Genomic DNA, 23311 nt, shown 5'->3' with positions numbered 1-23311 from the left:
AAACTCACTGAAAGTGTTTTAGTCAACTCTTATCTTGGAGCAGTGCCACTTTTAGAAAGCCCAGAATAGTGCCAGTGAAAATTTCTTATCTGCATTGTCCTGGAAGTAATTTTATTCACCGTAAGGGCTTTTAGATTGTAGTTGTAGAAGACAGCAAATTCTTACTAGGCAACCAAATGCTTTTATTACAAAATTTATCTGGATTTTTACATACCATGATTACTGACACTGCATGTTTATTTACATTCACAAGCAAAAGTAGTTAACTTGCAAAAAATATACATTTTAATTCACTTTAAAAATAGAAGAAAAATCTTGCTGCAAAGTTAATAAAAACATTAACTTTAAAGGACTATGCTGATAAATTATTTCTAAGCTGCAAAATCTGGGAAGTTACAACCTAGGCTTGAAAATACTGTTTAGAATTTCACGTCAAAAGCAAAGCACAAAGTATAAAAAATGCAGTGAGACATTACGTCCCTACATAGCTAACCAATGCTGGGGCTAAAACACTGTTCTGCACGCTCTATAATAACGCCTGTTAAATATACCTTCAGGGTGTGCGGTCACAGTTCTTGAATTGAATGTGCTGCAATGGATTTGAGTGGCCCTCTGTCTCCCGCACGCTTATGTGGCAAACAGTGGTGATCGGAGAGCACCTATGCCCTGGTGAAGACAGTGGCAGGAATCTGTTTCTGTTGAACCAAGTATGTTCTGGTATGCCTATGCGGAAAACAACACGTAAGAAGACTGACGTGCAGCAGTGAGAACCATCAAGAGCAGTGGACTGAGATGACAGCCTTCAATTTTGGAAGTTGTGCAGGTTTCAAATGATCAAAATCTGATCCAGCCTCCTTCTCCCCGCTAGCATGACTCATTTTCATCAATCTCTATGGGGCTTTTGCCTTGGGAAGGAAATAAGGAAGAAGAAATGCCATTCTCTTGTATAGGTTGCAGTGATGGCAGGCATCTTTCTTGTAAGATTGGCACTTCAGCCAAGTCTAAGCGAGTCTCAAAATAATCCATGGACTCCCCTTCTTGAATCTGTGCTAAAATCTGGTAGTCCCCAAAACAAATGATGCACTTGGATGGCAGGTCGATTTTGTTTAAGTAACCCAGTTCTGTTTGGTCCACAATCAGTTTTGTTTTCTTGCTCATGTTCTTTATCTCAAAACAAAATTCTGAGCTGTTCAGTTTTCTGTAAAACTGCAATGAAAACTGAATCCGAGAAACACGAGTATCCATTAAGTTATAATGGCAGATACTAGAATCGCGGCCGAACTTGGCCATTTCATCTGCCCTGACCTGTTCTCGCCTACAGAAATTCAAGCAACGAAACATCATCTTCTCTTCTTGGCAAGGATGGTAAAAGGTCATGTGGAGACATGTTACTGTTTCTTCAGTTTCAGCTTCTTCAAAAGAGGTCATGATGAAATGAGTCCTCAGAACTAGAAGGAAAAGTAAAATCACAGCATGAAATCACGGTAGCAGCAAAAGAATTGGCTTCAGTGTGGCATTAAAATGCTTCATATACTCTGGTATAGTGACCGTATGTAATTTACAGCAAATTGGCTAGCAGCAAGTGTAATGAAACCACTGGAATGAAGAAGTGGGAGTTGAGCCTGCCCAGTCCATGACAACCATCAGTTCCCACCGCTTTGCCAAAGACTCGTTCGGTGACCACAGCGAAGCAGACTGCTCTGGGCTGAACTCCTCCCAGCAGTCAATCTCGCATCTGTTGCAATGGCTGCGTAGCACTTCAGAACTCTGAAAAACACCCATGACTGTAAAATTGCTGCAAACGAGTTCTTCGTGAGGATCTCACAGGTAGATTTATCTTTGGAAGAAATATCTCACTTAGCAGTGACAGTAATGTGTACTTTATGCACTTAAAAAGGAGCATTTAGTAGTACTGTCTGGGCCTGCGTGCTCTGTTTTACAGTGTAGTCCTTTGACTAGAAGGTATCAGACAAAAGACTTTTACAAATGCAGTCTGACTGTAGGCAGTAATATTTCAAATGTGTATAAAGCGCTCTTTTGGCTCTTTATTCAGGATTTACCTCTTGTATGAAAGAAAATACAGTGTTTAGAAGTGACTGATGTGAGAATATGTAAAATGAATGCAAAAGCTGAATATCAGCAAGACCTAAGGGAGGAATTGCCACCAACTCTAGGTATTTCCCCATTGCCTACTGGAAAATCCCAGCTGTCTGCTGCGGAAGTACTTAACTAGGCATTAAAAATAAATAACTTCTGTTGGGTTTTGGTTTTGGGTTTTTTTATAAGCTTCTCACATGCAGCGCAGAGACACTTGCTTTATGAACTAAATTCTGTTCCAAAGTCTGAGCGACTGCAGTGCATCCACATAAAATCTATGAGACACCTCAGGAAACACTCTGATCTGGTCCTCTATGCATGCAAGGCTAGTATTGTCCTGCACTGAAACTTAGTCTAAAGAAAGAAAAGGCTAGGTACTTAAGGTAGGAACCAGAGAATGAGTTTGCAGTTACTCACCAGAGCAATATGTGAGGAGCCATTTAACTGGAATCATACAGCGCAGATGTTTGTCATGTTTCTCCTTCTAGATAGCAGTAAGCTCCCAAAATGTCACACACCGATCCTGAGCATTCTCACCAGCTCTGTTCAGCGAGTAATGCTGAAAAGCAGCTTATAATTTAACCTGTTTTTTTTATGGGTAGGTGAATCATCACTGCAGTTAGGTATTCTGACTTGTGGGGTTTTTATGGCTAAATTATACCACTGTACATAAATTCCAAGTGCGTGGGTCACTTTCTGTGTGAAACATCCACACCGCTTCCTTCTTACACCTTTACCACAAGAACAGCAACAGTTCTGAAACACTAGTTTAGGAACTTCTGCTTGCTTACGGACATGGGCTACAACAAACAGTGCTGCTACCAAGCTTAGGTGATTAGAGATACATGAAATTTCAAGTAGCTCTTAGAGTTCACTTTAAAACAAACCAGGAAACATCATCTGTGCTTGTGACAGAAGTACAGACAGACGCCCTGATGGCAGGTTCTTCTTTTGCCATCTGTAAGACAAGCTGCAGTGGCATGGGTATCTATCCCTCTTCCTACTCGTATGCCTCAACTCCGGTGAGCTGGAAGCGGCGCTGTGAGCAGGAGGATGGACTGTCTCTGTGCTTAGTTCTGCCCTTGGCTATTTAGCACCAGTAAAGAGGATGTGAGATGTATGAGGTCAGCTTTGGTTAAAGGGGAAAACCAAGTAATTTCACTTAGTTTGCAGATCGGCCTACAGAGACAGTCTTCTGGCCTGAGATGGGCCGAGTTTGAAACCAACTTAAAAGCATGTTCTGCTTCCCTTAGTATCTTAATTGGTTTCTGAAATGCATCAGGACTGAGCAAAACACAGGAATATAAAGAAACACATTTTGAGCAATCTGCAGCGTATAGAACTATGTATCAGATCAATGTAAAATGTTGTCTTTATTCACATCTTTCTGAATTTTACAAATGGCTACATTTATTAATTTGGGAAGGGGAAGAACTGCCACTGATTGCTTCAGCAGCACCCGTTGCACCTGCATCTCAGCAGCTCCCACAGACCCTGCGAGCTCTTCATGATCTGCTTGTGTGCCACCTCAGGCATCCTGAGCTCTGTTGCTAAGTCAGCTAAATACCGAAGGAGCTTCTATTTACCAGACTGTATTGGACTGGGGAAAGATTTCAGAGACCTCTAACTGGAGAAGGAAACTTTCTATAGTTAAATCCAGACTTCCCCTGCAACTGTAAGGCAGCCCATTGCACTGCTGTTGTCCATCCCTTAATCTGAGTCAAACAAATCATGATCTTAGGTCTTTCCCCTCTCCCAACATCGCCTCCTTCAGTGTGCGTCGTTATCCCCATTTTTAGAGACAGGAGAATGACACGGAGCATTAAGAACAAGGATGCCTAACTTGAGAACCATCAGGCTCCTACTTGAGTGTTTAACAAAGTATTCAAGAGCTATACCTCTCTACCTACAACTTATCGCGCAGAGAGCTCTGCCGGTTTGCTTTTGCAAATCAAAACATTAGCGTTCAACCTGTGTATCAGGAAAAAGAATACCATCCAGTTTGTTATCTAGCTTTCGTTTTAAATGACCATGAACGTTGGGGCAGGAGCAGCGCAGAACATGATTTTCAAGCACATTACACAAGGCCAGCTATCCTTTTTGTCTCCCCAGAATGCCATGCTGCGGTCACGAGCGTGTCGTTTGCCCTCTGCAAGAGCTTACGCAGGAGGCCAGCAGACCATGGCCTGCGTTTCAAACCCTGCTCGTCCCCAGGCAGGTTTGTCCTGCGCCGCCTCACGTCCATTACACACAGCAAGCCAACAGTTCCGAGGCAAACGTACTGCTGACAGCTCCTAACTTGGGCGTGCAACCTCAGTTTTGCTAAAAATGCCATCTTTGCTGGCATTACATGAGAATATGCCCCAGCATGGACGCAGCAGAGTCCCCCGAGCAGGGCTCTGTGCCGTCCCCCCGCCAGCTGCTCGTGGCACCGACCGCAGTACGGCGAGGGCAGGAGCTCCCGAAAGCGCTCGCCGCCGGAGCCTCCGCTCCGTCGGGACTTCCCGAAGAAATCCCGCTCTCCCCTCTGCCCCTACCCGAGGACGCGGCATGCCCCTTTCCCCGCACCTCGGCCCGGCCCCGCCCGGCCCGGCCTCCCCCTCACCTGTCGGCGGGCGGGAACGACCCCCGCCTCCGGCCGCCTTCCGTCCTGTGGAGAGCGGGCCTCAGGCGCCTGCCGGAGGGGCCGCGCGGGGCGGGCTGCGGCCTCCAACGGCTCCAACGGCTCCTCAGCGCCCGGTACCTCCGCGCGTCGCCGGGCGGGGAGGCGGGGAAGGCGCTGCAGGCCGCTGGGCCGCCGGCAGGGCCGTCCCGCCAGCGGGGCGGGGGCTGGCTGTGAGGGGCAGCGGGCCGCGGGAAGAGCGGGAGGTGCTGGGGCCGCCTTGGGACCGGAGGATGAACTTCGGTTATTTTTCCAACAAGTATACCGAGCTCTCCTTTTATTATCGTGAAAAAAAAAACCGAAAAAAAAAAATTAGCCCCAGCTCCGTCTGGGGTTTTAAGTGGACATCTAAAAATCTCACGCTTGTGAGTAACTTACTCAAACCAGTAGTCGCAGCGATGTCAAGGATATGATCCAGAGTTTGCAGGCTCAGGTTTCAGACAAAATAATTTCAGTTTAACCCCCAAATAAATACTTTAAAGAGTAAAACACTTTAGTAAGCAGCACGTTATAAGCGTAACAGTTGACTGATGATGTTCTTAAATCGAGAATTTTAAAATATTCGGTTATTTGCTTTAAGCAACAGTGGTTCAGCTTCATTTCACTGCCTTTGGGAAAAAAAACCTACTCTTTCCTTGACTGCTGATCTCAGCTGAGCTGAAAACTTTCCATTTTATTAGAAATCCTGAGGCAGCCCTGCCATCTGGTAGGAAAAAATGAAGCAATTCTCTCTTGTTCAGCTGCTTCATTTTTCTTATTAAGCCAGAATACTCCCAAGCACAGAACAAGAGGCAGAGTGCAGAAAAAAACTGTTTCATCTCGGTCTGAATCCTAGATACGCAGTGTCCTCTCTTACCTGTGCTTGCACAGCGTTGTGACTAGCAAGGTGGCGTGCCTCGATAAGTAGTGTCGGTTTGATTGCTTTGGCACAGGCTGTGAAATACTCTGTTGGTTCATATAAACTATTTTTCATTTGCGAGTTCCTTTTATTTACTCATCAAACAGGTAAGTTACTCATGGGCTGATAAGTTCCTTTGTTGTCCTTGTAGAATAGCTTTTATCTGTAACACAGGCTAATACGTCTGCTGTGAGTACCCTTCTCCCCTTACATCAGAAAAAAAAGGGGTTAGACTATTTTGCAACAAGTCACGTTGAAAAGCAGAGAAGGAAAACAGATTCTTCCAAGTTTCTCCCTTAGCAGAATGCCTTTCCAGCAGCAGGCAGGGCTGGGCGCGTGTGCTCACACAAAAGCACTTTGCTGCCTTCTGGAGAAGCCGGAGTTGTGCAACCCTGTTATTTTATTGCATCTGGTGATGGTTGTAATTCCCGTCAGCCCTTCACTTCCGGAAACAGTCTGCTTCCTAGGCCACGAGAGAGCTTTTCTGATAGGATTATTTTGATACTTGTACCTATTGAGGTATGTAAGTATCCTTCCTTTTTTCCCTAGCATTATGAAACCTCATATTAACTATATATTCCTTATTAGTTTATCATTTAAACTCTGTGTGATTTTGTTCGGAGAGGGCAGGAACTGGATTCACTGCTCTTCTCTTCTGTAAGTTTCTAACTGGTTGAAATGCTGCCAGCTTCAGGAAAACAACTCCAGGTTTGCTCCGTATGAGAGAAAAAATTCAGGCACTCTGTGCTTGTGGGCTTTTTGGGTGATCTTCTTGCTAAAATGGTTACGTGGTTTACTAGAGTTCATTCCTGTATTACAATAGCTTCGTTTTAATTGAAATGTCTTAGGTCAAAAGCGAAACCGCAAATAAACGTGTAAAGCTTTGTAGGGCTGAGCTGCACTGCGTGGTGAGCAAGCCGCTGGGACGTGGGAGCTGATGTCAACGTTAACCTCGTAGCTCTTGCTGCTGTCCTGTTTTGTGTTGTCTACACAACCCCTTCCTCCTCTGGGGTTGTGATTTTCCCCACATGTGCTTTCCCTTTCACGGTAGAGCGTGAATCTACTCTAGCATTCCTGGAGTTATCCAACGGATAATCGAGGTGATGGAAGTCGGAGCCTTCCCATGCCGGACTGCAAAGCCGGTGGCACATGGCATTCCCCTGGATTACGAAGACTGTGTGGGATATGAAAATAAAGGTGGAGCAGAACCACACTCTCCTTTCAAGTTGCCTTCCAGCTGGTTGGTTTTCAGACACCTGTATTTGTTGCCTTGCCAATCCGTAGAGAGGAGGAAGGCCTAGGAAAAGTCTTGCTCGTTACTTTAAATGAATGTTTCCTGTTTATGTATGCCTGATGTGGCTTCTCTGTGTAATTTTTGGTAGCACATTATTGATGCTAGCCGTTTGGGCTAATTAAGTGTTTGTAACATGTAGGCTGAAAGACTGGTTTTGGCTTGGCTGCCATGGTGAATTGTTTTTCTAACAACTGACTCATAAGGCTTCAGATAACTCCACAGCCTAAGTAGGGAAATCTGGAAAATGGAAAAATACTAGGAACTCGTACATTGCTTTCAGTCATGTTCGGCTTTGAGAATCTGAGAGTCAGTGAGGGCAAATATGTTTCTTTCTCTTTCTGGGAAGTTCATGGTAGGTCAGAAGAGCTATAGAAAGTATACTCATTTAGGATATCTGTGTTCCAGCTAATGACTCAATGTGAAACCTTCCTTCCTGAGCTTCCTCCCTATGCTTTAACACACCGTAAGAAACCTTACTGGAACATCCCTGTGGTTTTTTTGAGTGCTCTGGCACATGGTGCAGTTGGCATGGCTGTTAATGGTCTGCCTGGCCAGTCACAAGTTGGGAATGCAGTGGTAATGTTTCTCGGACACTGGGGAATCACGTCCTTTATAGTTCTGTCTCTCTTCTCGTGTAAAAGCCGTTCCGCGGACATTTGAGGCAAGATACGAGACCAGCAGTAGTCTGGACCAGTCTGAAACTTTCTATTTCTCTCTGCTATTTAAATCAACACGATGAAAGTATCCTTGTCCTGTTGGATTAACAGCAAGTCTGGCCTGATTTCAGTGGTGCTGAGATTTCACCACGGTTCTGTCCTTCCCTTCGAAGGCCAGACTTTACATGTGGTGATCAAAACTGCCGATGTAGTGCTTAGGTTTGCCAGATGTGGGACAGGACAGATGCAGGTGTAAAGGGTGACTGCACTTGCAAACGTTGTGTAAGTATGATTTCTGTGGTTTTCTGGTGGCCCTTTTTTTGGTTACCAGCTTTCCCACTCATTGGCAGAGCTTGTCAGCGGTGTCATTGTGTGAATACTGAAGCAGAGGCTGTGAGACCTCTTATGTCAAACTTTGCGTTAGAAATACTTGCAGTGGATTTGAATGCATTGGGGTTTGGTTTTAAGGCAAGTATATAGAGATGCCATTTTTCTGCAGGGTTGGCCTCTCGCCACGAGGGGACATAAGCAATGCGTTCGTGTTTCGATGGCATGTGTGTGAAAGATGTGAAGTGCAGCCACTGTAGAGATGTTAGCAGAAAGCCTGCGAAGAGCGAGTTGCCCCCCCAGCCCTCTCCGTGTTCCCCTGGTTTGTGCAGCCCCGCCGGCACGGCTCCCGAGGGACGTGCGCTCTGTTTGCTGATTTTCCCCAGCATTTAATGCCTCGCTCTTGTCTTGCTGCGGCAGGCGCTTTTCTGGCGGGCCTGGGTGTGCTGGGTGGCAGGGGACGTGCTGCCGTTGTACCTCCCCTGTCCCAGGGCTTGCTCTCCTGGCGTGGCGCAGGGGTGTCCTGAAATCATCCTTCACTCATTCAGGGATGTACAGAGACACAGAGGAGGAGGTTGGTGAGCGCTGATTGCTGCTTTAGAGCCATAAAATCCCATCTGGTGGACGTGTTTGCTTGTGCGTAGGCAATGCTAGGGTATAATAATATTCACTGCCTACACCTGTAACACACGTGTTGGGTTTAAATACCAAGGTGTGCCCTCCTGCTGCTCTTCCTCTCTGCTTCACAGCCCGTTTCTTGATTCAAACCACTTTAGTGCTGTTGAGGGCACAGGGGCAGGAGCCGGTAGGTGGCAATGTGTGACCACACATGGGGAGCCACCATTTGTTTTGGGGTTTTTGGTGTTTTGTGTGTGTGGGGGGGTTTTTGTTTTTTTTTTAAGTCAGAAACTTCATTTTGATATTGCAAAAGCTGTTGTGGTACTTGTAAATTAATGGTAATCATGGCAGTGGTAACTTCCAAGAGTTCATTTGGGAAAGGCGTAACAGAGTACACAACGACCTATAGCTAGGTTCTGCAATGAGTTATTATTACCATACAGCAACCAAGTGCCTCACGTTCAAACAGAAAAGAAATAAGCCCTTCTCAGAGACACGTGTATTCCAAAGACAAAGCAAGGTATTCAGCTGGATCTCGGTGTTAGAGGGAGGAGAGATGCATGGGAAGGAGGTGCGTTCACGGAACTTTTAGATCCCAGTGCCAAGAACAGCTCCACTCCATGAAGCAGAGAGGAGGTCTTCCAAAGGAAGAAGAGAGAGCACAGTTCCCTCTATGTTTATTTACTTCTTTGCTCCTTGTTTACTCAGGAAAAAGAGCTCTTCCATTTCCCATCTCATCTGACCTGAATAAACTGATGAGGAAGCTCACCTTGACTACTGAAGAGAACTATTTCTTACAAGATGGACTTTGTTTATGCCACTCTCCAAGTTCTCATTTTCTTTCTCTTTCTACATCACGGTCTGCCCTTGGTCCTCCTTCTGAACCCCTCTGGCTTCTTTCTTGCCTGTCTGCTATCTCAGTTTCTCTTCCATCTTCCTGCCCCTCTTGCTGTCTGTTGTTCTTCCCTGTCACCATCCTCCTGACTGTTTTTCCTACCCCCTCTGTGGCTCCCTCCATCCTTTGTTTTTTCTCTGGGGCCTTTCTCCCTCCATCTGGATTCTCTCCCTTTCATCTATCCCACTGCCCTTATTTCTGCTTTCTCCCCAGTCTGCTTTTGCTGCTCAGGACTAGCACCTGTGGAGTGACTTTCAGGACAAGTGAAATCATGCAGTCATGGGGCAGCAAGGAAATAAACACCAGGAGGAGACTGGGAGGTGGAACAGACTGATCTGTCTGTTGGCATCATGCAGCAAGACCCCGTAGTGGGTCCTCAGCATTTCCCTCCTTATTCTGTTGAAAGGATGGCTGCCCTCTCTATAAATAAGTGCTAGAGATCCAGGGCTAGAAAAAGAAAGCACAGCAGGGACACTGTGGAAAGAGGTGGAGGTGTTCCTTGTGACTTGGAGCCCCTTCTTACTGACAGCTGTGTCTTTGGAAGAAGGTTTGTGCAGCTTGGTGGGAGAGAAGCTCCTGGAATTCCAGCTTTCATGGGACAAGAAGTGGAAACAGAAGAGTAAGGGAGGTTCAATGCCATAGAGTAGGTGCTTGCTTCTTGCTCAAAATTAAAAGTAAATCATCTTTAAGCCCTGATACAGAAGAAAAATTGTCAGCTCTTCCCTGTTGCCTTTTTTTTGAAGTTGGAACAAAGCCTGGAGTCTTAAGCATGCTGGAGTATCACGTTTCTCAGAGAAGAGTGTCTTAAATGAATTTCAGTAGAGCTGAAAATGAAAAAATAATTTGTGCAACTTAGAAACATGTTGGGGATAAGTAGTCTGTGCACAGCTGTTGATTGTAACTGTGCTTGCAGGATTCCCCTGTGTCTTATAATGATAGTTAGAAAGCCGTGGGGTTTTTGTTGGTGAGCCCTACTGGAGTTCTCTTTGTTTACCAGTAACCATGAGTCCAGCTTTCAGTTATTTGGTGGTCATCTCCTATCTTTGTACGTGGAGGTGATTTACCAGTTAAAGTTTTGCTCCCCTAGTTGTACGTCACTACAGTTCTAGCTGGCCTATACATCTCCCTACATTTCTTATTTTGTGGAACTTCTCTCAAACTAGGAAGAGAAAATACTTGGCACACAGATAGGGCTTTTCCTTTTGTAATTGCTTCCAAGAGGTATGCAATTAATGTGTGATTTTTTTCCCCCTACAGATACCCTGTGAACTTCCTACATATGACCTATGATATCTTCATGATATCTCAGTTTTTGACCTCGTCAGACTCACAAGCTATATGAGACTGGACCTTATCGAGGCTTGCTCAAGAGAAGTCTGTTTTGCTGCGGGTAGCCCAGCACGCAGCGTGACACCCTGACTTAAGTTCTGTGCGATAGAGGGCATGCCAGGAAGTGGAAGTTCCATCTTTCACATCAAATCTCACGTTGAAGATCTGAACGAGAGAAGGCTCGAACTGGTGTATCACAAGCATCGAGTGACCGTTTAGCAACCTTTATAATCTCACTGATCAACTGTGACCATTAAGAGACCAAAAGCCTTCTTTGCAAGAACTGGAACAACAGTCCAGGTTTCCTACAAAGATTTCAGTAGAGGTAAGTATGTTCTCCCTAGGTCATAACCCTTGAATTTCAGGTTGATGTTCTCTGTTCTTTGCTATTTCCTCTTCTAGAGAACTAAACTGAGAAAGCTGCACTTTCTGAAAGTGGCCAGATACCAGCAGTAATCAAAGGCATGGCAAGACATAGTTTGGCTAGTGGCAAGTATTTTAAATACTGTATTGGGAATTGATAAGGTTCTAACAGTGATAAATCTATTTGCTGCATTAAAAAAATATGTTTCCTCGTGCTCTGAAGCAAATCCATCGGAGTGTAAAAACTGTGACAATTGATATAGGCTCCAGTGAAATGGTTTGGCTGAAAGCAGAAGCTTCACGGCTTCAACACACTTTGCAATAGCCTCCAAAACACTATCTCTGTACTTCTTTAGATACGCCACGTGAGGGACGATGTGGTCTCGTCTCCTAGGTATAGAGTAGCAATTCTAAATGTGTTGGATTATCAACATTTTGGATGAGATACTATTTTGATAGCAAGGAGCTTAAACATTGCCTTCACCGGGACCAAGATTTTACCATAGAGACTGGATCTGCTCACTCTGTCTGGTTTGACACCATTTAGGTGGAAGTAATTTCAGGTGTACCGTGCAGACTGAACAGAACCAACCTTTCCAGCTCCCTTCAAAAGCAGTGATTGAACAAAGAAAGTTATTTTGAAGAGTTAAAGATAAGCACTAAAATAAACTGTCTTTTGCTGATACATAGCAGGACCAGTGAATGTAGCGTTTCTTTTTTTTTTTTTCCCCTTTGAACTTGTATAGATGTTAAGGTGTTAAAGACTCCACATTCTGTGCTGTGTGGCAATAAAAACTCTATTCCACTATCTCAGTTTATAGCGTTTAAGGGCACCCAGCTGTGAGAGATGCAGCCTGCTTTGGAGGTACATGACCCTTTTTTTTTTAAATTTAAAGATATGTATGATCGTGTCCCGAACTACTCTACCTGCGATGTCTTTATATTGTGGAGCTTACTGGCACACTACAACGCTATCCGTTTTCCTCAGACGTAGGCTTTAATTGTAGTTTCTAGTGAATCAGTTTGGTATCGCTCTTGCTTTCTAGCTGGCATCATAAAACTAAGTGACCAAAAAATAGACCTGAAATAAATGTGAACCTTGCTGAAATACTTGTGAGCCTTTCCACAGAAAGGGATCTAAGGTGGAATAGAGGCAGAAAGAGAAGACAAGAGGGAACCATGTTTCAATAAATATTCTCACTTTGGCATCTTCTGTCTCACTCCGGGTTGTATTGGCTGTCGCCCTTTCAGATTGAGCCATTGTAACCTGCTGTATTTCAGAAGCCTTGCTGGACTGTGAGAGAGAGGATTTGCCCAAGGAAGCAGGTGCCTGGTTCATCTTTACCTTTTATTGTTCTGGTAACCCTCCCTTGGAGCAGTTGCTGTCTGATGATGTTTAGAAACAAGGCATTTGTATTACTGTAGGCATAAAGGCTCCGGTTGTAAATTCGCGTTGAGAGGTGGTGAAGGCAGCTGCGTATCTCTTCCCTCTTGTGCAGCCCCTTGCTTGGGACTAGGGAGGGTTTGTCCCTTACAGAAACTCTTGGGGATGAAAACAGTAGGATTTCACAGCACAGGGAGCATTGGTTTATGGCTCTGTGTATAGTCTCACAAGGGAACACTGTTCAATAGGCTTCAAAGTGATTCAGCCGTGGCATAACCGTGGCTGTGGCCACAAGTAATATAGCCTGTAGCTCTTTAAAGAGGATTAGCCTTAGATCAGGGACAGCATTCATTGCTGGATTTCATGTAAAGTAGAATATGCTAATGAAATTGAAATGTCTACAGCAAACATTGCATAATATTGTAAACCTCAAAATTGAGCATTGTGTCTTGATATCTCTGCTGGATGTCAAACTTTCATATTCTGTTTGTTACTTGGAGAAAAACTGAAGTTTGTAATATCACCACAAGCTCTGTATAGTAAATTAAGATCTAGTTTCCAGTTTTACAAGCAAAGTTAAAAAGGTTACAAACATTTGAAGATAACTTTTCAAACACAGTTGAATGCTTTAATTATATCATAGGTCTCCAATAGAGACAAAATCCACCACATCTTAAAATATCTTCATTTGGGTTTTCTGCAACAGGCATAGGCTTGGTTTGATCCTGCATTCTCCCCCTGTCTGCCCTTCCGTTGCTTTAAACACCATGTTTGGGCTTACATCATGAGTTTCAGCATCAGTCCTGCAGAGACGCAATATTTCTGACATGTTTCTGAGCCATTTCATCCTTTTAAGGCACTTTCTGTCTGTACGTCAGCTTCAATTGGCAGTCCAGTAGGCTTGATTTGTCTCTCCTATTTCAGTTTTATGCCAGTCTTTTGAATGCTTGAAGTTTAATATTGTATATATCTAAAAAAAGCCCCCAAACTTCAAGGGGACCCACAATTCAAACTGTCTGACTTGAGATGTTGTGAAGGATTTTATTTGCAGAAGGTCACAAACATCTCAGAAAATTGTTTTAGTGGGAGCACTGGGAAATCACTGGCCACTTCTGAAAGCCTCGGTTATGTTGTTGCACGTAAAGGAACCCATTTGTACTGTATGAATGTGCTGTATGTAGTTTACTAAACCTAGACTCATCTTTATTTTTAATGTTGTGTATTTGTAAGCTTCACGGGAAATTTGTTACCCTGATACGAAGCTGGCTCAGTGCCTGGACTTGAAACCTTTGCCCGTGGAAGCATTTAGACCTGCTACGGGTGCTTTCCTCCTCGCACAAGTAAGCAGGCATTCATGTGAGGCTCCGTCTTATCAGCCCAGCGGTGTGTATTCATGGCCTGGGGTTTGATACCCACGCAGTGCATTGAGACAAATGCTAAATATAAAATACAGTGGTAGACATTATATACCCTGATGGGCCATTTTGCTTTTGTGTACTTACAAGTGATGACTTGAAGTGCCTCATCCCAGTCTGCTGGGGAATAAAAGTCCAAAGAAAGCCTTTGGGAAGAAGATCCTTCTGGCTCCATTTCCAAAACGTGCGCTTTCATTACTTAGTAGTTTTTTCTTTCTGCACAGCTCCATATCTTAGGATTTTGTTCTGGGATTTATTTATGGTGGTGGATAGGGTTTTTTTTTTATTTTGCTGTTTGGAAGGGGTTTTTTTCTGTAGACGTGGAGGGTGGTGATACATATTCATGAAAGAGAAGTCTTTCCAGCCCCTGCTCGCATTGACAAAGACTTAGCTGTTTCACACAGCAAGCTGACTGGAATTGTGTGGGGCCTGCCTGACCAGATTAGAGCAAACAGCAAGCTTATTCCTCCAGTCGTCAGGCCTCCCCTTCCTAACAATTTCCCCAATTGTCATTTTGACAAGGCTGTCATTAGGTGATGGCTTCTTTTGGCCATTTTCAGATAAAGATAATTTCCTTAACTTCCATTTTATTTGACAACAAGTAGTTTGGGAGAGAAAGGAAGTGCTTCAGTAGTTTATGGATTAAGGGTTTGTCACTTCAAAGGCATCTTTGATCTAAAAATATGTGCTGTACCAAATTCATTATGTCTTTTTTTTTTTTTTTTTAGAACTTTTTAATTTATTGATCTGCCCCTCAATTATTCCCTTTTTTGCATCCCCTAGTACTACATGAGATAGCAATGGTGAGGGGAAAGCGCCCAAATGGCCTCGCTGAAAAGTCATGACCAGGGTAAAACAACAGGTGCTTTTGTTCGGCACCCAGCGCCGGCTCCGGCGCAGATCTGGTTTTAGCCAGAGGTCCTGCCTGCTCCTGCTGTGGGAGGGATGTGTGGCTGGGGGTAGAGCTCGGTTAAAAACTGCGAGACAGAGAATATGTTTCATAAGGAATGACTTATTGCACGTTTTATATTTGTCTTGATCGCTCCTCTGGTATAATTGAACGGCCTAAAAACATGGACCTCGGGCAGCGAGCGTTTAGCAAACTGGAGCTTGTGTAGTTTGGTGATCAGTTTTGACTCTCTGGTACCCCCTTCTGCCAGTTCCATGCGGTGGGCAGTTGCTGTGTGGTTTTGGCTTCTACAGCTTTCTGTGGGTGATCGGCCCCCCCACTTGCCACCCCCCTGAGACCCTACACCCTGACTGCTCTTACAAAAGTGCTGGCAAATGACCTTCTCTGATTAACGGTAGCTTTGAAGTCAAGCTCTGGAGCTCCTTTTTCTTTTTAATAGGAGTAACCGTTTTACTGAAGCTCTGTTGTGTGTCTATGCTGCACTAAGAAATCCGAAATCTCATTCTAACAAACAAAACCAGAAAAGCTCTTTTCCTGGTCTGTTTGCAACTTAAATGCTCTTCCACAAAGCACTAAGCTCAGCTTTGGAGCAGGCAGGTGCAGCGGCCGTTGAGTATGTTGCTTACCCGACCCCATCCACCCGAGGAGGCACGCTCGGAGTTGGACTTGATGATCCTTATGGGTCCTGTCCAACTCGAGATATTCTATGATTCCTAAGTGCAGGTCTGCACGGGCAGTTTCTCTTCAGGTGCTTGGTTCACGCTGCTGCAGGGAGAGCGGGATGTGGTGGAGGTTTGACTATGGACCAAGAGCTGGGCTTTTGCAATGCCTGCCTTAGCTGTGCCAGGCACCGGGCTTTTCAGACCCCTTCTCTGCTTTTTAGGACTGACAAAACTCTGTTCTTTGCTATAGCAGTGTAAATCCATTGCGGTAGCCCATTACACTAGCCTTATGCAGGCCTAGCTGAGGCTGGGATTTGTTCTGTATTAATATTAATATCTCTTCTACCTAATTACTTCAGCTTTTTCTGTAATGTTACCTCCGTATTATACCCAGCTGGCTAACCACCTCCTTGCTGCTGGAGGCTGTTCTTGATCCCATTTCTAAACAGAAGCACTTCTGCTTCAGCTCTGGCTGGGGTAGCTGTGCAGAGGCTGGCTTTTTTTTTCTTTTTCCTTTTGCCTGCTAATTGGCTGAGACCACCAGAATTTGGAGGACACAGATGTCACTGATAGTTTGCCTAGGGAGCACATTCATGCCCATCTGTTGCAGTCTAGAAGGCTGTTCATATATCCACAAGGCCTTCATTTAATTCTTGTCAGAAAGTAATGTAAATCCAGTTTACCTCAGAGGTCACAGCCAAGATTTATGCCAATGAGCCCCCTGCAATTTACACACACTGTAGTTGTATAGGATGAAAAGAAAGCCTTTCATGTTGGTGCATATTAACAAGAAAGCTTGCCTTAGGAGAGGCTTTTTGATTGAGGTTCTTCCTTATTTTAATACAGCCAATGCCAGTTGGTATATCCAGCTTTACCAAAAGAAAACATCTAATCTTTAAGCCAGAGAAGTAAACTAAATAAATAAATAAAGCCCCTAGCAAATCGATTTTTTTTTTAAACCATCTTTTCTCTTTCATGTGGCAAAGCCTCTGCATACTGAAAAGAAAGGTAAATGCTCTAGGAAGACACAAGCATGTGTGCATTGAAATAGTCAGGAAACTGAATTTGCTTTCTGTGGAAGATGATCATCACTGAAACCTTTGCTAAATTGCTGTAAGCGTGTTTTCTTTTTCTGTTTTTTTTTTTCCCTCAAGCTGCCAAATCTGAAAATAAAGTTGAGCCTGTTATTTTTGACACATGTAATGGGAAGCACTCCAGAAGGCTTGTCTGCAAATCCACAGGAGGGAGAGCAGCTGAGGGTGCCGTACGACGTGCATGCTCCCTGTTACCTGCTGAAGGAAAAAATACCAGCGTCAATGTTCAATCGCTGTTCTAGGGACAATCTTTTGCAATTTTTTCAGTTTCCCTACAGAAAACAAGGGGAGACAAAATATCATAATATGGAGTGAAGATGAGACCATAACTCGATCAGCTGCAGGAGGGGGTGCAGCTAGAGCAGATCCAGCACTGCCTCTGAGTCATGATTTCACCCCGTCCTCCTCATTTAGCAAGAGACTATACCAGCTTAAAAAGCTCCCTCAAAAATTAGTGTAGCTTCACTGACCTTAGTGAAGCTCCGTGTAGATAGGCCATGGTACACCACGAGCTGCTGTGTGCAGTCTTCGTGTTGGGCAGTTAATTACTTGATTGGAACAAGGAAACTGGATTTCAGAGTCAGAGGCAAGGATTCCTACGCCAGCACGCACGAAAAGTGCTGGCCTGCCACGTGGTGTTGGCATGGGTAAAGTGTACGGGAAAGCCTGTTGAATTAGACCAGAGGGAAAAGCTAGAAGTGTAGTGGTCCAGATACTTGAATTGAAAAATAGCTGTTAAACACTCTTAAGTAGTCTGGTTATGAAAATTGCTCGTAAGAGCAGGCAGAGAAAAGTATCACGCCAAGATAGATCAGGCTGAGCCAACAAGATTACAAGGGGGTTTCAGAGTTAGGCACCTCTGCTTCTTTAGGCCCAGTGTAGTTTGAGGGTGTTCCTTTCATTTATACCGGCTCTGCTCAGAGGGATCCTTCTCCTTTTTCCTCCTTCCTTTTCCCTAGTTTGTCTGGCCGGTGGATTTTACCTTGGCAAACACTTTCAAATGTTATAGGCATGAAAATCAGTATCATTTGCACGGTATCATAATGACCGGCGTGGTTTGGGATTAGGAGGGAGGAGAGCAAGGCATCAAAATGAAAACAGGGCTCAGATTCTAACTTCCAGTGTAGCACTTAAAATAATTAAAATGTTTATTTGAAAGTCAAAACAGCCTCAGTCATAAATAACTATCCATTCCTCGATTGATTGTGTCGAGTCCCATCCGAGAGCTCTGGGAATAAGGTTTATTTGCTCCCTGTTGGGATTAATCCATAAACGTAGTCTCCACATGGAACTCATCAGGTCTTTGCTTCCTCTTCATTAGTCTCCCTGGAACTGGAGGATAGTCTGAATAAGATGAAAATTAGGATAATATATTTGCAGAGAGAAAAGGTCTGGTGATCTCTAATTTGTGTTTCAGGACCGTAATGCTGTGGAAAATTTCCCAAATGATGTTGTCTGAGAAACCGATGCTTGTTATGCTTGCCGCATTTGAAGTTTGAATGCGGCAATTACATCTTCTTTTTCTTAAAGCCTCCAAAGCTAATTGCGGTCTTCAACTAGCTAGATTGACTCCCAGGCTTCCTTCTATCCACAGTAGAACTTAAAATTCCTTTCTCTTGACAGATCTTTTGGTCTTCTAGCCCAAGGGCTCTGAAATGTCACAGTATGGCCCATTTCTTATTAAAGAGATCATTTCACTGTAGCCCACCCAATTCCTCCCTCCCTCCCTCCCTCTTGTGCTGAACCCCTGCTCCGATTAGAGGGCAAACACAGAAATATACTTTCTCATCCCCTGAGATGTTTGTAATTTTTTTTTCATCGTATTTGATGAAAGCAGTTATTTTAATCCAGGCTCCAACCAGAAATGGCACAGATTTTTTTTCATCATTTCTGTTTTCAAGCGTCTAACAATTACATCAACCATTTAAAAACACTCTGTGCCCAAAGCTGGAGTGAAGGAACTTTCCTGTTACCAAAAAATGCTTAAGTTCTCAATCTGATGCACAATTGTTTTTATTATGTGTTTTGAAAGTGGTAGCTACAGCATGTTAGTGCGTCCTTAGGAAGCATTTTTGTCTATACAGTTTTGCAGCATATCAAGCTGCAATTTTTATCACTTCAAAACTGTAGTCTCCTTAAAGTATTGTTTGTTAGGTTTTAACAGTACTTAAGAAAGCTAATTAGTAAGCATTGAGAGGGTTCTAAAGGCCTCTAGAAGTTTTTGCTGGTTCTGCTGTTTGGCTTTAGTCTCAGGTCCTGCATTTGCCCCAGGTCCGTAAGCTGCGTGCTTGGTTATTTTCACATCCCAGCTGTCATTCAATGCTACAGCTGTCACAAAACACAACTTACAAAGTGGCATCTGTGTAAAGGATGCTGCTATAGTTTAAAGCTCTTTGGTGCATTTTAAGCTGATTTTATGATGCGAGTCATTGCCCCTAGTGATGGGTCTCAAAAGGCTATCTTCCTTCTGAGTACTAATGTACAGTTTATTGCGCTTTTCTGTATGGTTCCAGCACTTTGTTGTCACTGCTGCTGTAAATCATTATTTATGACTCTAAGCGTCCTTGCTGTTTATTCAGTTCTTTGGAAAAATGTACTTGAAGAAAAATTTCTCACATGCTGACATTCATGTATCACTGCTATAGATCTGGCAGTTTCCCGGTGAGTTAAATCTTTACAATTCTAGGAAGCTGAGTGCTGTACTTCTACACTAATTTAAGCTTCCCCGCTAAGCCCCATCAGTTCTTTGTGAGACTCGCAGCCTGTGTGGCTCACAAAGCCACCGGGCCCTCCTGCTTACAGTAAAGACCCAATGTGATCTTCCAGGCTGCAGCACTGCAGCCCTCCAGCCTTTCCACAGGCTGGGTTTAAAAGACTAATTTTGGGCTCTGGACTGCAACATAGATAGAGAAGTTGGAGCATGTCTGTAAGCTCCCTTGGATGCTCTTAATGCTATGTTATTTTTTGTAAAGGCAAGTATCCCAGCACTTGTTTGCTTTAGTACATCTTCACAGAAAATTGTGTTTATGACCATATATTTACCAGGGCTATGAGGTGGCAGTCGAACGCAGGCTGTCTCCAACATGTTTCTGCATGCTCTTGAAGCAGTCTCCTCCGCTCACTCGGACTGATGCTCACAGCGGATCTGAGATATGTGTATATGCGCTCGGCGGCTACTAGAGAGGACTCCCTAGAAAACGAGATTTTTGAGAAATCAATTACACAAAGGAATGGAGTCAGGGCCAGATGGCAGGGATGCTTCATCCCAACCTGGGAGGTACTCATGGGACAGCCACACGCTCGTTCCCACAGGGCTGGGTAATCAGATAAATCAATTAGCAGATGTCAGTGCAGTTAACAGAGCAAGCAACGCTAGCATAGGTGTGTTACTGTGATTATAGCAGAGGGGGCTGCTTTTCTTTTCCCTGATGGATACCCAGCAACTGTATCAGCTTTTCTAGACCTGGCAGGGTAGGAGGAGAGGACTCTGCTTTTCCCAAGAGTCTGCTTTCTGGGTGTTGTCACAGGTTCAGATGTCTGTCCTCGCCCACTTGGAGGTGCTTAGGGAGAGGGGAGCTTTGTGCACTAGGATGTGGACTAGGACCTTGCGCTGTCAGGAAATCCCATCAGTGTCGTGGTCTTTTTTTAGAATGATCTTTGTCAGTGACAGATAGTTCAGCCCCGTCTCCTGGGTGGACTTTGGACCACGCCGTAGCTGTGTCTCCAGCCCTGTCTCTGGCCCCGTCTCCTTTCGCTCCTTACGGGAGCCCTTAAATGGGCCCTGTGCCTGGTCCATCCCTTTGCCATGAGGGAGGCGATCCCAGCACCCAGGTATGCTCATCTGGCTCAAACCCTGCAGGACAGTGCCGTGCGTGGGGTGGCCCTGCTCGCTCTTACTTGGAGCTTAAAAAGTTGGAGAACCCTTTCTGGGTTTTCCTTCTGCTTTGTTTCTTAATGTCCTGTACCAGGACGGGGAGAGATGCACTACGAGAGGCCTTCAGCTATAAATTCTGCAATTATGGCTTTCTTTTAACTTTACCATGCTTAGGAGTTCTATTCTTGGATTGTGTTGATACCTGTATGTGCACCTGAAAACACCTCTAAATCCCCTCCCAGGAAGGCATTTATAATACAAAAGCAATTGGAGAAAAGGAAGGTAGAAATATCAACTTGGGCAGAGCTATGAAGGGAGGGAAAGCGGCAGAAATCCCACCTCAATGTTTGGTTGCAGGGATGGGAACTGAACCTGAGTGCAGACTTTAACCTGCTCTCGTAATAAGAACTCTGACCTGTATTGTATATTTTAGTTGATTGTTTTTCCTGGTGGAGGCAAACATCTCCGAGGTGTCAGGGAGAAAGGACAGGCTCTTTTTTAACAGCTTTCTGAGCACAGAGTTGATTGCCTGAGAGTCACAAACACAGCAATGAAACCTGTGCTGTTCCTCAGGGCACTTTTTCACTATATGGGCTTTGTATTCGTTCATACGGTAGACATCTCGCAGACACTGACAAACTTGACTTCACAGCACCTGAGGTTTCTAGCTGTCCATTGAGTAGCCCAGCAAACAGGCCCGCTCTCAGCTGGCATCTCTGTTCCTCTCTCGTGTGTGTGACAGTGGAAGGAGAAACGAGGCACAGCGTATGTGACTCGACATCACCAACATCAACAGCAGACCTAAGAACTGAAGCTAGCTCCTCTGTATCTCAGACTGACACTGTACTCTTGAGACTCCCTACGTAGGGAGTTGGACTCGATGATCCTTAGGGGTCCCTTCCAATTGGAGATATTCTATGATTCTATTCTGTGATTCTGATTCTTACTAGAGGATGTTTTGTACCCTCCAAAACATGAAGACTACAGTCTGCTTTTGCAGCTGGTTGAATACTGTGCCAGGACCTTCTTGTGCCGTGCTCCGGAGTGCAGCTGGAGCAGAAGGAAGCCCTGTCGAGGTCCTCCGCGGTGTGGGTTGCACAGAAAGAACTGACGCCAGCAAAACACCACTGCGATCACAAAGCCAAGCCTCAGATGCTAGGAAATGTTGAGCGTTTAACAGTGTTAGTCTTGCCTAAGTTTTTATCCATGGCTCTGCATCTAGCTGATCTTTTGCTTGTCCACCCTGCTCTCCAGTTGCTCTTATGTGCCTGTGCTCCTGTCCTCAGTCTCCCTTTTACGGCTACCTTTTTAATTTCTTCTTTCTCTGACATTTGTCTGCAGAGTCAGTCACAGCCCCACTGACTAGCTTCTGCCTCCAGGCTCTTTGCTGATGAATCCCATCTTTTGCCCTGCTCCACCTGCCCTTCCACGGCAGGCTCTCTGATCCTCTCTGCTTTCGCATGAGTGCATCTCTTTTGCCCTCTGCTTTTCAATCTGGCAGCTTGCTCTTACTTGGTGCCGTTGAGAGCACAGGCTATCTGCCACCAGTTCTGGGATCCAGCGATCCCAGAGCTGCAACAGAAGGGGAAAAAACTGTCTGGAAATTTAGCTGCTAAAATGTAAATCATTTCTAGTCAGCAGAGCAAACTGTGCCTGTATGTGTGTTCCTTCGCACTCCCCTTCCTCCTTCATAGCCTTACTGTTTCCCCAATTTTAGAAATGTTTTCATAGAGGCTGTTTCTGACTACGTTGCTTCAAACTATGGGAGTAGTTTTCTAAGCGAGACCATCACCAAATTGGTGGAAAAAACCCCCAAAGTATTTCTTTCATGCTTCATTTTTGAAAGCTGCTCGACTGTTTTGGCAGATGCAGAGCCAGATACCTGGGATGGAAATGATGGGTTTTTTTCTGCGCCGCCATAGGCAATGTCATAAGCACCTGAAGGACTTGCAGTGGGAAAGTTACGGCAGGCCAGACAGCCGGGTGAATGTACAGAGAGTCAGCCTTGGATAGAAGCAGTCCAAGCAGACGCTGGCAGACCTCTGCTACTAGGGACTTCCCCCTAGAATTACTCTAGTAACCGGAAAAGATTTGGCATTGGTACCCTGCACATCACCTGTGAGTTGCCCTACAGATATCCAGAGCCTGCGCCTGGCTGCTACCAGCTGATCTCCTCAGCCCTGAGCCGCGGGTGCTTGTGGGTGCCCCTGGCCCCTGCCCCGAAGGATGCTCAGCAGCACCCCGCCAGCGCTGGTGCCAGGAGCGCTTTTGAGGGTGGGGGCACGAGGTGTGCAACGTGGGGAGGCAGAGGTCTGAGAGTTGGTCTGACTGTGGGAGACCCGGCTGTGACAAAAACAAGCCTTGTGTGTGTTTGATAACATGGTCGAAAGCCCCAGTCCTTTCTGTCTGTCACAGAGCTGGTAAAGCTGTGATCAACTCCTGCGGGCCTGTGGCTTTGTGCTAGGTGAGCTCCTGCAGCATGCTGTAGCATCAGCAAAAAGACTTTTCATTCCGGCAGGCTCCTTCAAAGACAGTTTTTGCTGCACTACCTCAACCAAACCGTTGTAGGACGCCGTGTTACGTGGCAGGAGCAGGAATAGCGTGAGAGGAGGTGAGAGACCAATGTGCTCCTGTGCCCCAGGGTAAAGGAGACGCCCGTGGTCTGGTAATCGCATGCAGCATCCTCTGCGAGTTCAGAGCGCATGGCTCTGCCATTCAATCCTGGCTAACAGTGTGCGACAGCCTGAGCCTCCCAGGTGCAAAGGGCTTCGGCACAGCCTGGCTAGTCACTTCCCTGCTTGGGGTTTCACAGTTCCATTGAAGAGCCTGTCCT

At 45.1% G+C, this 23311-nt stretch overlaps 2 protein-coding genes across 10 annotated transcripts in view; one reads left to right on the top strand and one right to left on the bottom strand.

The window, feature by feature from the left end:
- The window catches only part of ALPK1 (alpha kinase 1), a 63125-nt gene that overhangs the window by 2158 nt on the left and 37656 nt on the right, over positions 1-23311 (top strand). The window contains exons 1-2 of one of the 8 annotated variants that reach the window (XM_072862961.1): positions 4297-4315; positions 10705-11101. The gene's annotated coding sequence lies outside the window, so the exon portion shown is untranslated. Of the gene's footprint in view, positions 1-4296; positions 4316-5860; positions 6181-7599; positions 7890-10704; positions 11102-23311 lie in introns of those variants that run through there. The other 7 variants (XM_072862964.1, XM_072862963.1, XM_072862962.1 and 4 more) reach the window with 7 other exon arrangements.
- Positions 117-4999, bottom strand: TIFA (TRAF interacting protein with forkhead associated domain). Of its 2 annotated transcripts, XM_072862967.1 has the most exons (3): positions 4703-4999; positions 2515-2656; positions 117-1448 (listed from the first exon to the last, which is right to left on the bottom strand). In XM_072862967.1, exons 2-3 carry the CDS (start codon positions 2549-2551, stop codon positions 865-867), a joined length of 621 nt encoding a protein of 206 aa, XP_072719068.1. In that variant the 5' UTR covers positions 2552-2656; positions 4703-4999; the 3' UTR covers positions 117-864. The 2 variants fall into 2 exon arrangements, with proteins under 2 accessions (XP_072719068.1, XP_072719070.1); XM_072862969.1 differs by lacking the exon at positions 2515-2656 and having other exon boundaries at positions 120-1448; positions 4703-4991.

Source organism: Ciconia boyciana, chromosome 5 (assembly GCF_034638445.1).
Source record: "Ciconia boyciana chromosome 5, ASM3463844v1, whole genome shotgun sequence".
NCBI classification, from domain to species: domain Eukaryota; kingdom Metazoa; phylum Chordata; class Aves; order Ciconiiformes; family Ciconiidae; genus Ciconia; species Ciconia boyciana.
Note: the sequence above shows the minus strand (reverse complement) of the source record. Positions and strands in the feature narration are given on the sequence as shown.